General features: G+C 47.2%; 1 protein-coding gene across 7 annotated transcripts in view; it reads left to right on the top strand.

Moving 5' to 3' along the window:
* The window catches only part of MYO7B (myosin VIIB), a 97,207-nt gene that overhangs the window by 36,219 nt on the left and 45,461 nt on the right, over positions 1 to 15,527 (top strand). For all 7 annotated transcript variants that reach the window (XM_075132260.1, XM_048864742.2, XM_075132261.1 and 4 more), the window contains exons 14-21: positions 861 to 996; positions 1,264 to 1,424; positions 7,710 to 7,847; positions 10,911 to 11,063; positions 11,616 to 11,714; positions 12,254 to 12,348; positions 13,664 to 13,748; positions 14,267 to 14,485. In XM_075132260.1, coding sequence (XP_074988361.1) covers positions 861 to 996; positions 1,264 to 1,424; positions 7,710 to 7,847; positions 10,911 to 11,063; positions 11,616 to 11,714; positions 12,254 to 12,348; positions 13,664 to 13,748; positions 14,267 to 14,485 — 1,086 coding nt within the window. The remainder of the gene's footprint in view (positions 1 to 860; positions 997 to 1,263; positions 1,425 to 7,709; positions 7,848 to 10,910; positions 11,064 to 11,615; positions 11,715 to 12,253; positions 12,349 to 13,663; positions 13,749 to 14,266; positions 14,486 to 15,527) is intronic.

Here is a 15,527-nt window from a genome sequence, read left to right as displayed (position 1 = left end):
TGGTAAGAGCACAGAGGCTGGAGAGCATCCCCCATGCTCTCTGCATGCTCCAGGAAAGGGATAATCACAACTGCAGTCCCTGCACTCAGAAGAGCAAAGGGTTTGCTCCCCCTTTATTATCTCAAGGGCCCATGGCACTTCAAAGAACACAGCCCTGCCCATTCTACATGCTGTTTGCCACCCAAAGGAGGAGGAAGCTGTTGAGGCATCCCTTTAACAACAGGATTATCCTAGTGGTTCTTTTCCCCTCCCTGATTAATTGTAATGAAAACGATATGCTTAATGACAAGCACCCAGCTGACTGCCATTCAACCAAACTCATCTGTTGAGCTTCCCATAGATTGGCTATGCAGCAGAATCCTGTCTGTAACCTCCAGAGATGCATAAGGGCCAGGGGAAGGAGAGCAGTGCCAGCCTCATGGAGGGCCTCTGTGCCACTGAGCCTGTGCTGGGCAGGAAGGCTCAAAGAGGCCAGGGGAACATGCTCTCAAGCAACTCTTACTGCCTCTTGCACAGCTTTGGGGAGCCCCAAGCAGCTGCAGGTGACCACAGTGCAGTCAGCGGGGGTGACTCCCTGGCCCCAGGGTAGCAGGACACACTCACTGGTGCTGTGAAGTGCCAGTGGATACTCTATCTAGGCCCTGTCTTTGTATTTGAGAGTGCTAGGATGGTGCCCTACTGCTAGATCCAGCTCCTAACAACATTGTCCCTCCCTCCCACTCCAGCGCAATCACCCAATGCAGGTCCAGATTTAACCCTTTGTTATCTCGGAGCACTATTTTTTTTGCTCGCACTGTAGAGGCCAGTGCTTGCAGAGAGAATCTGCTTCACCCCTGGCTCTTGGTTGTGTTTGTTCCTAGGGCACTGATGCCACTCTGCTAAACAAAATCAATTCCCATCATGGCAAAAGCAAAATCTACATCCCACCGAGGAGCGTCCATGACACCAAATTTGGTATCAACCACTTTGCTGGGATTGTCTATTACCAGTCAAAAGGTGAGAACACTTCAAGTACAAGCATGGTCCTCCTCAGAAGCAAAGAGAGGAGAGTGCCTGTCCCCTGAGACAGCTGCCCCATGGGTCATTGTCATCTCCCTGCTGCTAGATTACACGCAGCCTCCTGCTTGCCAAGCAGAAGTAATGAAGGCAAGAGGATTCATTTAAATTGAGGTGCAAGTTACTGTAAATTAGGTTTATTTTTGAGTAGCAGCCTGGGACCAGAGCCAGCGCAGATGATGAGGTTATTTTATTTCTGACCCACAGGTTTCCTGGAGAAGAATCGTGACATGCTCAGCTCCAACATAATGCAATTGGTTTACTCTTCCAAAAACAAATTCCTGAGGCAGATCTTCCAGGTGGAAACAACTGTGGCTACCCTAGGCCGTGGAAGCATAAGACATCTCAGAGCTGAGCATACCCTCAAGGTTGGCTTTCTTCCACTTGATTACAAAAAGATCTGGAGTGTGCTTGATTATCTTCAGCCTTCTGAATGGTCTCACATTCTGTCTGCAGACGCTTCTGTCTTTCCCTTGAGCAATTTGTGCACTGGTAGAACAGCTTGCGTGATCAACTGGAGTCCTGAATTATTGCCATAAACTGCTGTGATGTCAACCCAAAACTCAGAGTAACAGGGGGCCTTAGGACTTCCTCTCCCTGAATGGCCCATGCGGAGGCTACATTCAGGCTTGCATCAAAGCATTTGAGCTGTGCTGCTCAGACAGCAAACTGACAAGTCTATATTGAGTCTGCCTCAGCTGTGCCTGGCTTTCTGTCTGAAGGTAGATGCCAGCTGAAATCGTCTAAGCGTGCACATGTTCATCACTATAGTATTTGAGTGCCTGTGTGTGTGTGTGTGTGTGTGAGTAGGTCTGAGTGGAGGTGGTATGGAGAAAATCATGACTAAAGGCATGCCTTGTAAACCCAGAAGCTCCTTTTAATTGAAGCAAGCCGTGACCAGGAGGCACCATGGTAGAGTGAATACAACTCTAGGAGCAGGCAGACAAGTGGCAATTCATTAAAAAATTCTCTATCTAAAGTCCCAGGATAGCTTGTTGGGAACCTCAGAACTTCATGTGGGATCATTTAAGAGTATCACAGGAAGTGATCTGGGAGTGGAACATTGTGCAATCCAGGCATTGTGCATGGGATCATTCAGATAGCCAATCCAGAATAAAATATGAGTCCTGTGAACTACAGCCTAAGATCCCTGTCCCAGATACTGTTATATTGGATAGCAAGGTTGTAATAGGGTGCACTCACCTCTCACGAGTGCCCCTGTTTGAGTGTGTGTTTTTTCTCAATTTTCTCCACTCATGGTGCCCCGTTGGCTACTGTAGTTGTCAGGCAGGTCTGGCCGAGTCTCTCACAGTCCATGTACAAAACCAAACAAATCCATTCTGGGGTACACAATCCAAAATGTCCCCCATGTCCTGCACCCTCCCTCAGTCTTTCACCAGCCCAACAGGGCCCATCACTGTACCCTCGCTTGGTCCAGCTAGGTTGCAAGGCTCCCACTCTGGAACTGAGCAGTGCCCTGAGGGCTTTTTTCCTGGGGTCACCTTGCCTCTACTTGAGTCCTCAGTGACCCCAGCTTTCCTGCTGAGCCACCCTTCTTGGACTCAGTTTGCTGACCACAGCTCCCCACTGAGTCAGTCCCAGTGCAGCCCTCTTCCCTGGGATGTCACAGCTCTAATTCCCTTCCTTAGGGTACAGCCACTTCCCTTAGTGGTTGGGCGGGGACCCGGTCCCACCCACTGCTCCGGGTCCCAACCCAGGGACCCTTTAATCCTTTTGCTGCATCCCTTTACTAATTGCTGCTCTATGTTTCCCTGGACCATTTCCCTATAGTCCGTCTTAGTTGAGTCGCAGCAGCCAGCCAGAAGCTGCTTCCTCACTCCCCCAGTCCCTGCCAGTAACTACCTGCTTGGTCCCAGCAGCCAGCCAGAAGCTATTCTCAGGCTCCCCCAGTCCCTGCCAGTAACTAATCCAGTGTTTCTCAAATGCGGCCACCAGGAGCTTTTCTTGCAGCCAGAGCCTCCCAGGGCTGTGATGGGGTGGGGGTGGGTGGCAAAATGGTGGCCCTTTCCCCTCTCTGTTGCTCCTGGATGCACTGCCTTGATGTTGATTGCTGGGACTGCCAGCAGGGGTTGGGCTCTGCCTCCTTCTGGAGACATCTGGAGCACAACACTGGAGGAGCAGGCAGCCAGTGAATTCCCCACCTTCCCAGGGCAGTGGGGCTCAGGTTTTGGGCCTCAGCTCTGGGGCGGTGGGGCAGCAGGTTCTGGCCGAGGAACTTTGGGCTCCAGCTCTGGACTCTGGCTGTGTAACAGCAGGTCCCAGGCTCTGGCCGTGGGGCTTCAGGCTCCAGTCCCCCGCTGCCTCCCACAACCCCTCACCCACCAAACCTCATTGCCTCTGACCCCTGCTGCCTCCCCTGACCCCACATCCAGGGCTTAATGTGTCCCTAGGCTTGGCAGGGCTGAGTAAGTCTGCTGTGAAACAAGATACTTGCATGTTTGTTAATATCATGTTTCACAACAGACTTACTAACTAGCAATAAATAAATTACAGTGATTTGGACGTGTGTGTGTGCATATTTAGTTGTTTTTCCTAAAGCTAATTAAGTATTTTAGGGGAAAGTGTGAGAGCGGTCATGAGCAAGCGTTGGTGGCCGCAGTCTGAGGCCATCAAAACATTTGTCCTGAGAACCCCTGAATTAATCTGTCCAGCCCCTGCAGCCAGCCAGGAGCACGTCTTGCTCTCCTAGGCCCTGCCAGCAGGTTAAACTCACTCTGTAATGGCCCTATAGCTCCTTTCATATGACCCTGCTGGGCCCTGATAGGCTGCTCCTTGCAGCCTCTTTCCTGATTGGCTGCTGCCCACGTAGCCTCTCTAGGCAACTTGGAGGACCCCCTCCATTGCCCTTTTCTGGGGTGGGGTGTGACAGAGCCACAAGGCAGCAGGGCCTACTCCACCCCATCACAAAGATATTTCCCTAAGTAAGAGACTGAGTAGTCTGTGTACTTGGCACTCTTATCGCAGTGCAGCCTACAAAAAGGGCATGGCTAAGCAGATTGCGAACTGATCATGGCCTTTCCCCCACTGTACAGTGCTCCTTGGATGGGCCTGAGGGACCTCATGTCTGCGCCTTCCAAAAGGCAATGTAAGCCACTCCTCATCACCCTCCCTCCACACCCCGCGAGGTTGGCTGCTTGCCTCTGGCCACTGACGCTAACTTAGCTCTGCCTCATGGCCCAGGTGCAGTGTGCGAGTCTTTAAAATTCACGATTGCAAAGTTACCTTAGAGACGTGTATCTAAGGGTGTAAAAATGGGGCAGGATTTTATTGTATGAAGTGAGAAGCAAAGAGTGGTTACCAACGTACCCAGCAAGAGTGGGGGAGGGCAGAGTTCAGTTTACATGCTTCTCCTTAACTGTCACATTTCTTAACTTTAGAGTGTTTAAGCAACCTCAGGTCTCAGAGTAGCAGCCGTGTTAGTCTATATCCGGAAAAAAGAACAGGAGTACTTGTGGCACCTTAGAGACTAACAAATTTATTAGAGCATAAGCTTTCATGAGCTACAGCATCCGATGAAGTGGACTGTAGCCCAGGAAAGCTTATGCTCAAATACATTTGTTCATCTCTAAGGTGCCACTCCTGTTCTTTTAAGCAACCTCAGCATTGCCTGAAGGTATTTTATCTTTTACTTTTCATATTAGGTAGGTTTCCTGCCTGGGGTGGATAGCAAATCATCCTCCTAGCTTGCTGTAATGCTTGTTATCTATCTGCTCCCCTGGCTCCATTTCCTGATTCTGTCCTCTGATGTCCTTTCTTCCTCCGTCTCTGTCCCGCTCTGGCTTTCTGCAATCCAGAGCATCGTCTGCCTCTGCTCAGGTAAATAGCTTGAGGGAAGATGGAAGTGAACAGTGGAATAAGCAGCAAAGGGCAAGCTGGAGTGGCATCTGTGTAGAGAATAACCTTGTGATTAAGAATTGGGTTTATTTGCACTGCTTTAGTGGTTTCTTGTCTCCTCAAAAAGCCTGTGTTATTTGAAACTTTTTCTTTGGAGCATGCATGGGAAATGCAATGGCTCATCTGTGAGGAAAGAGATGTTTTTCCAGTGGGGATGCATGGCTCAATTCAAAGCCCACGTACATGAGTGGAAAGACTCCCATTAACTTCCATGGGCTTTGTATCAGGCCCATACTTTGGAGCCTGGGAAGTAAAGGCTGTAGAGAGGAATGGTGGGTTAATGGCTCCATGGGACTTTGCTGTCCTGAGTTGATAGAACTGCTCCTCGAGATCACTGGGAGAGAAACCACAATCCTATTCCTGGCAACAACGTCCTTAATTGTGTAGCCACATGAGACCATCAGGATACAGGTGTCAGATCTCTCTGTGGCTGTCTTACTGACTTATTGAGGTAGAAGATGGACTGCTAAAATGTGGGAATATCCAATGTTAATTAGGCTCATGTACTGTAGTTATTTTAGCTGTTCTGATCAGATGCCTACTAGCTTTAAGTGAATAATCTGTGTTGTAGCTGCTCTAAGGCAGTGGTTTTCAAACTGTGGGTCATGACCCGGTACTGGGTTGCAGAATGTAAGGCACTGGGTCGCGGCGGCTCTGGTCAGCCCCACCGACCAGGCTGTTAAAAGTTCCATCAACGGTGCTGCCTGGATAAGGCAGGCTAGTCCCTACCTGTTCCAACACCATGCTGCACCCCAGAAGTGGCCAGCACCAGGTCCAGCTCCTAGGCGGGGGGGCCATGGGGTGATGCGTGCTGCCCCTGCCCCGAGCACCAGCTCCGCCCACCCATTGGCCGGGGGCGGTGTCTGCAGGCAAGAGCCACCCACCTACGAGCCAGACCTGCTGCTCGCCGCTTCTGGGTGCAGTGTGGTCAGTAGTGCCAGGGTAGGCAGGAAGCCTGCCTTAGCACCGCTGCTGACCGGGAGTCGCCGGAGGTAAGCCTGCGCCCCAACCCTGCACCCCAATCCTCTGCCCCAGCCCTGAGCCCCCCCAAACCCAGAGCCCCTTCCTGAACCCCAAACTCCTCATCCCTGGCTCCATCCCAGAGCCTGCACCCCCATTCCAGAGCCTTGACCCCCCCTTGCACCCCAACCCCCTACCCCATCCCAGAGTCCCCTCCCACACCCTGAACCGCTCATTCCCAGACCCACCCCACAGCCCTCACCCCCACACCCCAACCCTCTGCACCTGCCCTGAGCTCCTCCCACACCCCAAACCCCTCATCCTGAGTTCCGTTGGGTCATGGGTATCAACAATTTTCTTCAACTGGGTCACCAGAAAAATTTTTTGAAAACCACTGCTCTAAGGCACACTGAGGAAATATTTTCCAAAAGTACATGTGTTTGGCCACGGGAGGGCAGTGTTGATCCATAGGTAAAGCTGTGGAAGTGCTCAGTGTTAGATGTTGAAGTGTGAATGTTTAGAGAGGAATGACAATCAGAATGGATTTGCGTAAGTGTAATAGCAACATGGGCCAATGGAGTGTGTGGTTCCCCTGTGTCAAAGAAACCTTGTGTCACATAGTTATTAGCTCCTTGCTCTGAAGAAGCCCTGTACTAAAACAAAACAAAACAAAACAAACAAATGCAATAGAACCCTGCTGTAGGTAGGATAGGACAAGAAGCAATGGGCTTAAATTGCAGCAAGGGCAGTTTAGGTTGGACATTAGGAAAAACCTCCTAACTGTCAGAGTGGTTAAGCACTGGAATAAATTGCCTAGGGAGGTTGTAGAATCTCCATCATTGGGGATTTTTAAGAGCAGGTTGGACAAACACCTGTCAGGTGTTAGATAATACTTAGTCCTGCCTTGAGTGCAGGGGACTGGACTATATGACCTCTCAAGGTCCCTTCAGTTCTATGATTCTGATTTGCACAGAGTGTCACTGTAATGGAATGTGCAGTTTAAACACAATGGAAAGCTGAGATTAACTCCTACTACAATGCTCTGTCTAACAAAGAGTGTGGAAAATTCTGCTCCCACTTAGGCGGGTGAAAACTTGCAGTAACTAAAGTAAAGGTGTGTTTCCACTGGAGTTGCACCAGTGGAACAGAGAGCAGAATTCAGCACAGTTGCTATAAGCATAAGAACTCTGTATTTATGACCATATGCAGATCAGCTCTTAACTTTTCACTATGTATTCTGTGTATTTGTACCATTTCACTATTTACAATAGCAATAACGACCTTGGAGTTAGACTTCTGTAGCTAATGGCTGACTGGGAAGCCATGGGCCCTTAGCCTGGGCAGCTGGGCATGAACTGCCAGGTAATACCTAGCTTGGAGGTCAGTATTGCTTACGTACATGCTGTTTCCTATCAAGCTCACAAGCACACACATATTAATTACCATTGCAATAATAACCTGGTATATGCCAAGACAGGTCCTATAATATACCCAGAACTTGTCCGCAGAGAAGGATCCTGGCCCTTGGTACGCATGATGGGTAGGACTTTGCCACTCCCATACACACTGAGCAGCACTTTACTCATGTGAGTAATCCCAGTGAGTGCCGGGGGATTACTGGCATGAGTAAGTACAGCGTAGAGTAAGGATGGCAGATGGGTACAGAAACAGAAATTAGGGGCCTGGCAGAAAATGTGTTTCTCTTTCCAGGAACACGCAGCGACGTTATTAGTAGGCCCAAGGGAGATAAGAATCATGTATGTGCTTATTCTCTCCAGGGCTTGGATACCAACAAACGCCTGTCTACATTAGGTGGTCAATTCAAACAGTCTCTGGAGCAGCTGATGAAAATCCTGGGGAACTGCCAGCCGTACTTCATTCGCTGTATCAAACCCAATGACTACAAGAAGCCTTTGGTAATACTTCAAAAATACTAGATCAACGTCTTACCCGCAGTAATGTTTGTGTTTAGGGGGAAAGTGACTTAACAGAAATCCTCAGTTGCTGTATAGCATCTTGTATTTCCACCTTAACTAAGAATAGCTGGAGTTCTAAGGTGGCTGTAATAAAAAAGGCAACAGTATAGAGTGACTTTAATTTTAAATGGACCCTGCAAAAGGTTTTGGAGTGATGTATTGCAAAACCAGGAATGAGGAATATACTGAAACATGTTATAAAAGCCTCCCTTGTACCTAAAAAACAGATAATTGGGAGGGTTTTAACTAACAACAAATAGGGAAAGGGAAAAAAATATAACTATGGGGCCAAAAGTGATCATACTGAGAGACAAAGGTGCTGGTGTTTAAAGTGGAGAAGGGCCATCTGAGCAGAGTCACAAGGGAAGAGCGAAGGTCTTGCAGTTAAGACACTGGACTGGGACTCAGGAGATCAAGACCCGGTTCTGCCGTAGACTCCCTGTGTGACCTTGGGCAAGTAACTTCATCTGTCCATGCCTCAGTTCCTTCGTTTGAATTGGGGACAATAGCACTGCCTTACCTCAGCTGGTGTGCTAAGAGAATAAAAGAAAGTCAACAGAGGGGAAGTGCTCAAAGATTGCAGTGATGTGGCTATAGAAGAACCTAGATCAAATGGTATTAAGTTCTATGTTGCAAGGTGCAGCACCACCAAGGTACAATTACCTGCCAAGCTAGGAATTGATGATGGGATCGTCCTTACCAGAACCTCCCAAGCAGCCAAAGGACAGACTACATTTGAAATGCATTCTAGGGCTTTGTATTCATGATCTTGCATCTTTGCAAAAACCTGCATCAACCTGCTGTGGGCAACTAGGACCTGGCCCAAAGCCCACCAAGATCAGTGAGAGTCTTCCTAAGGACTTCAGTGGGCTTTGGACCAAGCCTCTAGTGACCAGTGTTTGCAGATGTAAATTCAGGGGGTGGATTGAGCTCCTTTGACAAATGTGTGTCCACCTTAGTTTTGGAAACAAAGGGCCAACTCCTCAGCTGCTATAAATCAGCACTGCTCCATTGAAGTCAATGGAGTGATGTCAGCTTGTATCTGCTGAGGATCTGGCTCAGAAACAGAGAAATACTAATTTTAAAAAAAGAATTGGCCATGTGTTGACTCACACGCTAGCTGCACTGTGGTTTCCTGAATAGAGCACATCATTTTGGATAGGCCGAGTCTTCTCTTGCAAACTGCCACGTGCTTTCAATTCCCATTGACTTCAGCGGGCATTAAGGATGCTCAGAACCCCATGAGAGGTGCTCAGTGCCTGGCCGAATTGAGCCCATAGAGTAGTCTAATCATATCAGACCAGATCCAACTCCCTTTTTAAGTTTGTGGGAAGACCCCCATTATTTCAGGGGGAGATAGACTGGGTCCTCACCTCCAACAGGGACAGGGCTCAGGTTGCAATGAAACAATAATGGAACGACTTTTCCATACTGCCGTGCAGACCAAGGCCCTGACCCTGCCAACTTATGCCCATGCTTACCTGTTAGTATGTGACTAGTCCCACGCAGGTCACTGAGACTACTTGCCTGCTTAAAGTGGGTCAGCCTAGGCAGGATCGGATCCTATGGCATAACTGATGTCACTTGGAGGGTGTATCCCTGTCTTTCATCCAGTAGCCCTGAAAAGTTACTGTGCACCTCTCAGCCAGCACATGTCCCACCACAGCAGATGTAGCCACAAGTAAGCATGCCAGTGCCAGTGGTATGTTTCTATTTTCTCAGTCTCTGTTTGATATGAACAGAAAAACAACTACAGAGGACTGTAGAAAAAAAAAAAAAGCACTCTGTCCACTCTCAACTGTTCAAAGTAGCTGGCAAATATCTCTTCACTGGTACCTGATGGTCTGTTCATATTTACAGCAGGCAAGGATTCTGAAATCCTGTCCTTTATCTGCCCACTGGGGCTGGCTGTCATTATTCAGGATGTGAGGAAGTTCACTTTTTAAAGTAACCTCTTTATAGCCCTGATCTTAACACTTCGCAGTTCATGAAATCCTGCCCTTCCCCTCCCTTAGTCTCTGTGGCTTGTAGAAAAGGCCCTTTAAGGGGTTACACTTTCCAAAGTGACAGTTTAAAAACAGACTATGCACAAAAACTATAGCACTAGACCACACTACGTGAGGCCTGAGGCTCCAGGGTCTTACCGCTTGTGCCATCACTGACACTTGTGCAAAGGGAGAGTACAACCCTATTGGGCTGATTCGGTAGCATTCAACAGCCACTTGTAGAGGTGTCAGTGACTAACAGGTGGAAGTCTGCAGTGAATCTGGCTTGGTTTGTGTCATCTTGGTTTCTTTCAGCCCTTGTGCTTGCGGTAGAGATGTTAAGCACTCTTGGTGGAAGTTTCAGGGATGTCCAGATTTTACATTTGCTTGCTCAGATTAGGTCTTGCCTTCATAATTACCCATTTCATACACCTGTCTGGCAATCTGAATGCCAAGGTATGGGATGTCCTATGTACATGCTCACCTTTGAGCACTGGGCCCACAGTATGATGGATTACTTTAAGGTGTGGATTTTTAAAGGACCTCACCCTAACCTCTAATTTTGTTCTTTTGATAAAATGCAGGCACAATTTTGCAGGTGTAGTTTCTGATCTGTAGATATCTGCTGGTTTGTGGGATCAGTTAGGAAGTCAGACCACTAAGTGTCACAAATGTTCCTGCATTTGCTACCTACAAAAGTATACCCACAATTTCTCATGGGTCTAAAAGTGCAGATCTGGAATTGGAAATGGCCTTTAAAAAAATCAGACCCAAAGTAAATAGATCATTTCTGCTGCTGGCGTGTGCAAATATGCAGCTCCACAGAAGTCCCTTTCTTACACCAGCAATGGATTTGATGCATTGACTTATATAAAAAAGGCAATTAAAAAAAGAGAGTAGTATCTCATTTTGAAACCATCCTGGTATCTGCGGGACGGAGTCAGCAGATGCTCTCTAAGGAATGTTACATGAACAATTTGTTTCTGTGATAAGTTTCTTCATGTGTCTGTCCTTTCAGTTGTTTGATCGGGAGCTGTGTATCCGACAGCTGCGCTATTCGGGAATGATGGAAACCATTCGGATTAGGAAGGCTGGCTACCCAATTCGCTACAGCTTTGCAGAGTTCTTTGAGAGATACAGAGTCCTGCTGCCAGTGTCCGCTCGAGAACAGGTGTGTCCACAGGAACTTGATTAATGCTAACTGGACTTTTCCTGATGGGGCACTGAGGGTAATATAGTCTCAGTTAGATTTTAAGCCTAAAATGGTCTCAGCTCACTGCTCACATGTACTGGATCACATGGCTAACCAGGGTTTAAATGCTTCTATTCTTCATGTTCCCTTTAGCTCATGCTTTTAGATCCAGTGGTCCTGGGTTCAGTTTCTGCAAACATCCCAACCAAGTGCATCATTCCAGATCTAAAGCACTTTCATTCTCTGCACCCTCATTTCTGAGATCTCTCTGTGCTGAGAAATTAACATGCCCCTGGCTTTGGATACCAGGACTTCTCAGAACAAAAACTAACATTCCTCTAGCTCTCAGTTCTGGAGCCGTTTAAACCTGAGCCATTTATACTCTTGGCACTCTCAATCCTAGGCCTCTCAGACCTCCTAAATTTCTGTTCTTTATGCTTTGAAATGCCAGGTCCATAGATGTTTAGATCCTGCAACTTCTGTATTTCTAACCAAGTCCCGATCAGTGACAATGATTTTTTCCCCTATCAGCTGCAGGATGATGCTCATCGGTGCTGCATTTACATTTCTGAGATGGTTCTAGGAAAAGATGAAGACTGGAAAATTGGAAGAACCAAGATTTTCCTCAAAGTAAGTAAAAAAGGCCATTTGCTACCTCTTAAGGTTAAAAAAAAAATGTGGGTGTGTCATCGGAAAGCTTGAATTCCCAGTTAAGGAGAACTAAGTCAGCAATCCTGAGTTCTAATGTGAATGCTATCCTCCTCTCCGAGTCCAGCTCTTTGGCTCTCTATACAATGTAGTTCAGTAGGTATCGTTGTGCCACCAAATGGCTCATCCCATAAGAGATTCACTCACCCACTCCCATTTCCCATTTGTGCAGAGGACCAGCGCACTGCACTTCATAACTCCCTGCTCAGGCCCTGAAGGTACAGAGCATGTTATAGTGTGGGCATACTGTACGCCTGCAGATGGCTACAAGCAAGAACAGTGTGGCCAGGTGCTGCATAAACTTCCTCCTCCAGTTCCGACAATGCACATTGATGCCAACTCGCAGCACACCTGCAAGTTCTGGGTCTCTTCAGCACAGATGCTGCCCTTTGTGTCAAGTTTCTGGTGGTTCTGTGTTGAAACCGTTAAATCAATGTATATTTGTGACCTCTTTTTAACAGGATTATCACGATATGGTATTGGAGGTGCAGCGAGACAAGGCGCTCACTGAAAAGGCCATTCTGATCCAGAAGGTGCTGAGGGGATTCAAGGACAGGTGAGTGCTTTTAAAGAGCACGAGAGTTCGTAGTTGTATAAATTCTCACAGACTATTCTCCTCCTTGGGGTGCAGTATAACATAAGTAAAGCACGGTCTATATCAATCCGCAGCTTTCATTGGCCTTCAATTAGACTCCTCAGGCACTCAGATAATATACTGATGGGGCCATATAAATAGATGGGCAAAGATTTTGCTCATAGATTTGTTATGTTTTCTGTTTCATTTTATCTTACAAAATCCAGTGGTGGTGTACATGGCACCCCGCATGTTTGTGAAAGAATGATCAATAAATCCGCCTGGAAGGAGGATTTGCATTTATCAGTTTTTAGTAAACAATGGGCTAAGTCTCAGTGCATGAAATTCCACTGCAGTCAGTGTCCTCTTTTAATCTGTTTTAACCCTATCTTAATTTTAATTTTAACCCTATTCAGTTCTTCTCCCTGCCAGTGTAGAATTGTTCCCTGTAGTTATGGTTCCTAATGTTTTGTCCAGTTCAGTTTAAAAAGACAATGTATGTCGAGTTTACTTACATACTAGCACACAGCCATCCTCAGCTGCTCAGATTCCTTAAAGGTTTGAGTTATCACTTAATCTAACTCTGGCCAATCAAAGTGTGTTTTAGGGAAGAGTTCTAACTGTGTTCGGGAATGCGTCCATCCGTGAATGTGTAATACGGGTGTCATCCACCCTGCATTTACTGGGAGAGTGATCACTGTAGGAAGTTTGCAAAACTCATCTGAATAAGCAAACATTATCAGTAAAAACTCGAGTTCTAAGCATATGGTGATCAGACACATAGGGTTAACTTATCTAGGTTTGATTTCTGGAAACTGGACTACGTTTTCAGCTGTCACATCTCCAGTGGATTTCACGGAGCTACTCCAGCAAAGCACGTGGCCTGGAGTTACTGCTGAGAACATTACTGGAGCATCATGGGTCAATCAATAGGGATTACTGGTACTTTCCCTAGACTCTCCTCCTCTCCATTAGCAAGTGGATACAGAGTGCATGTGACAGGATTTTGGATATCTTGTCTAATTCATTCTGCTGCTTTACTTGCGCTGAGAAGCAGGGTGAATCTCTCACTGGTGCTATGCAAGGGGTCAGGCTAGATGATCAGAATGGTCCCTCCTGGGCTTACCATCTGTTAGCATGGGGTGCAGGCGGACAGGATGTTGTGACTGAGAGGGCTAAGTATGGGCTAAGAGGGGAGAGCCACTGCTTCATTCCTGCCCCTCGCCCTGGTCTGTTGTATAAGATATGGCAGGACTGCCTAGCAGAGTAACCTATTTCTTCACCCATCTGCTTTTAGGAAGCAGTTTCTAAAACAGAGGCAGGCTGCTGTGAAGCTGCAGGCGGCTTGGAGGGGTTATTACGGCAGGAAGAATTTCCGACTGGTAAGCGAGTGGGGTCTGGCCTTGAGAGGGTGTGAATACTGTGCTGTACATGGCGGGAGTTCAGAGTGGCTGCTCAGCAATGAGAGAGAATGGGCAGTGGGGTGGTGTATGGAGAAGAGGGGTTAAGCCCAACAAGGAGCACCTTAACCCTTGTTGAACCCAAGACACACCCTCTTATTAGTAAAGCAGTTACCCCTACCTAATCCCAGGAAGGCCATTTTCTTCCATTCAGTTCTCTTCAGTCCTGTTCTCTCCTTCCTTTGCCTCTGTTTCCTGGGATTAATGTCATTCCCTACATTCAATAGGCCATGATCTTCAAAACCCACTTTAAAGAACACTGCACTGGCAGGAAATAAAGCATTCACTCCAGTGGTAATTTCCAGTAGCTGTGTCAGTTGTCCTGAGTCTTTGTCCAGGGTAGCTACAGAACTTGTTATCCTCTATCCAGCCCAACACAGTCCTGGCCTTGTTTGCATCAAGCCTAACTGCTTCCACTCATTCTTCTCCACGTTCTGCAGATCCTGCTGGGCTTCGAGCGCCTGCAGGCCCTCTTCCGGAGCCGGCTACTTGCTAAGCAGTATGAAACAGCCCGGGCCAGTGTGATTAAGTTTCAGGCCCTGTGCCGAGGTTACCTGATGCGTCAGAAGACGGCAGAGCAGATGAAGGCTGTGTGCGTTATACAGGCATATGCCAGGGGTATGTTTGCTCGTAGGAGTTTCCAGAGGATGAAGAGAGAGGTATGTGTGCACAGTCATCTCTGAAACATGATATTGCTTCTAGAATGCTTTGATAAGCATGGGGAGCAGCAAGCTTCTATAGGTAGCCAGTCCCCATTGTGATAACATAGTGTCCCCAGATGAGTTCTTAAGGCATCACCATAGAGTTGACTGTAGGATGTTCTCTTTGGTGTAGAATCCTAGAGTTAGCATGATGATGGTTCTCCAGGGTCTTGACAGGTATGAGAGCAGGGTCTTCAACATGCAGATCTCATGTCTGTCTGTCATCCGTGCTTATTAAATTAGGGGATTTGCAGAGGTGGGACAAAATCACTTGGGGAAATTGCAAAAAAAATAAAATGCATTTTGTTTTAAAAACCAAAGAGAGTTCAGGAATATTTCTGTGTGGGAGGCATGAAGGGAGAACAAAAATATCTTATATGATAATATGTTCCAGTAACTTCTGAAGAGGTAAATCAGTTTCTGTAACAGGGCCTGATATGGTCTTTTACAGAAATCAGACTGTATTGCTTTCTGGAATGAGATATACACTGCCATGGACAAAACTCCTTAATTATTATTCATATTTCAATAGCACCTAGGCACCCAGTCATGGGCCAGGTCCCCATTGTGCTAGGCACTGTACAAATACAACAAAGACTGTCTGCCTGTCTCCATCTATAGATTTTCTAACATGCCTATTATCAAATGTCATATACATAGATAGGAGATGGACTTCGACTTTGACCCCACTCTCCTCCAATTCTCTCATTCAGCCACTGCTCCTTGCCAAGGGCCAAATGCATACCTAGAGGGAAAGATTTGGTGTTTTCTCTTCTTCCTTCTCTCACTTATTCCCAAGCAAGATCATCAGGGCAACCCCTTCCCCACATCCTTCCTGGAGGAAGTGTTCAGGCTTAGAGTGAACTCAAAGTCAGTGCACTTTCTCTTACTGTCAGGGACCTCCTTACAAAAATTTGTAAAGGGGGCTGGGTGGCCAAATGAACCTTCAGTACTTGCCTCTTGCAGAAGACAGCAAGATCCCTTGTTGAGGAGCCCCAGT

The sequence above is a fragment of the Caretta caretta genome, chromosome 9 (assembly GCF_965140235.1).
Source record: "Caretta caretta isolate rCarCar2 chromosome 9, rCarCar1.hap1, whole genome shotgun sequence".
NCBI lineage: Eukaryota > Metazoa > Chordata > Testudines > Cheloniidae > Caretta > Caretta caretta.
The sequence above is the reverse complement of the archived record's forward strand: the minus strand, read 5'-3'. Positions and strand labels throughout refer to the sequence as shown.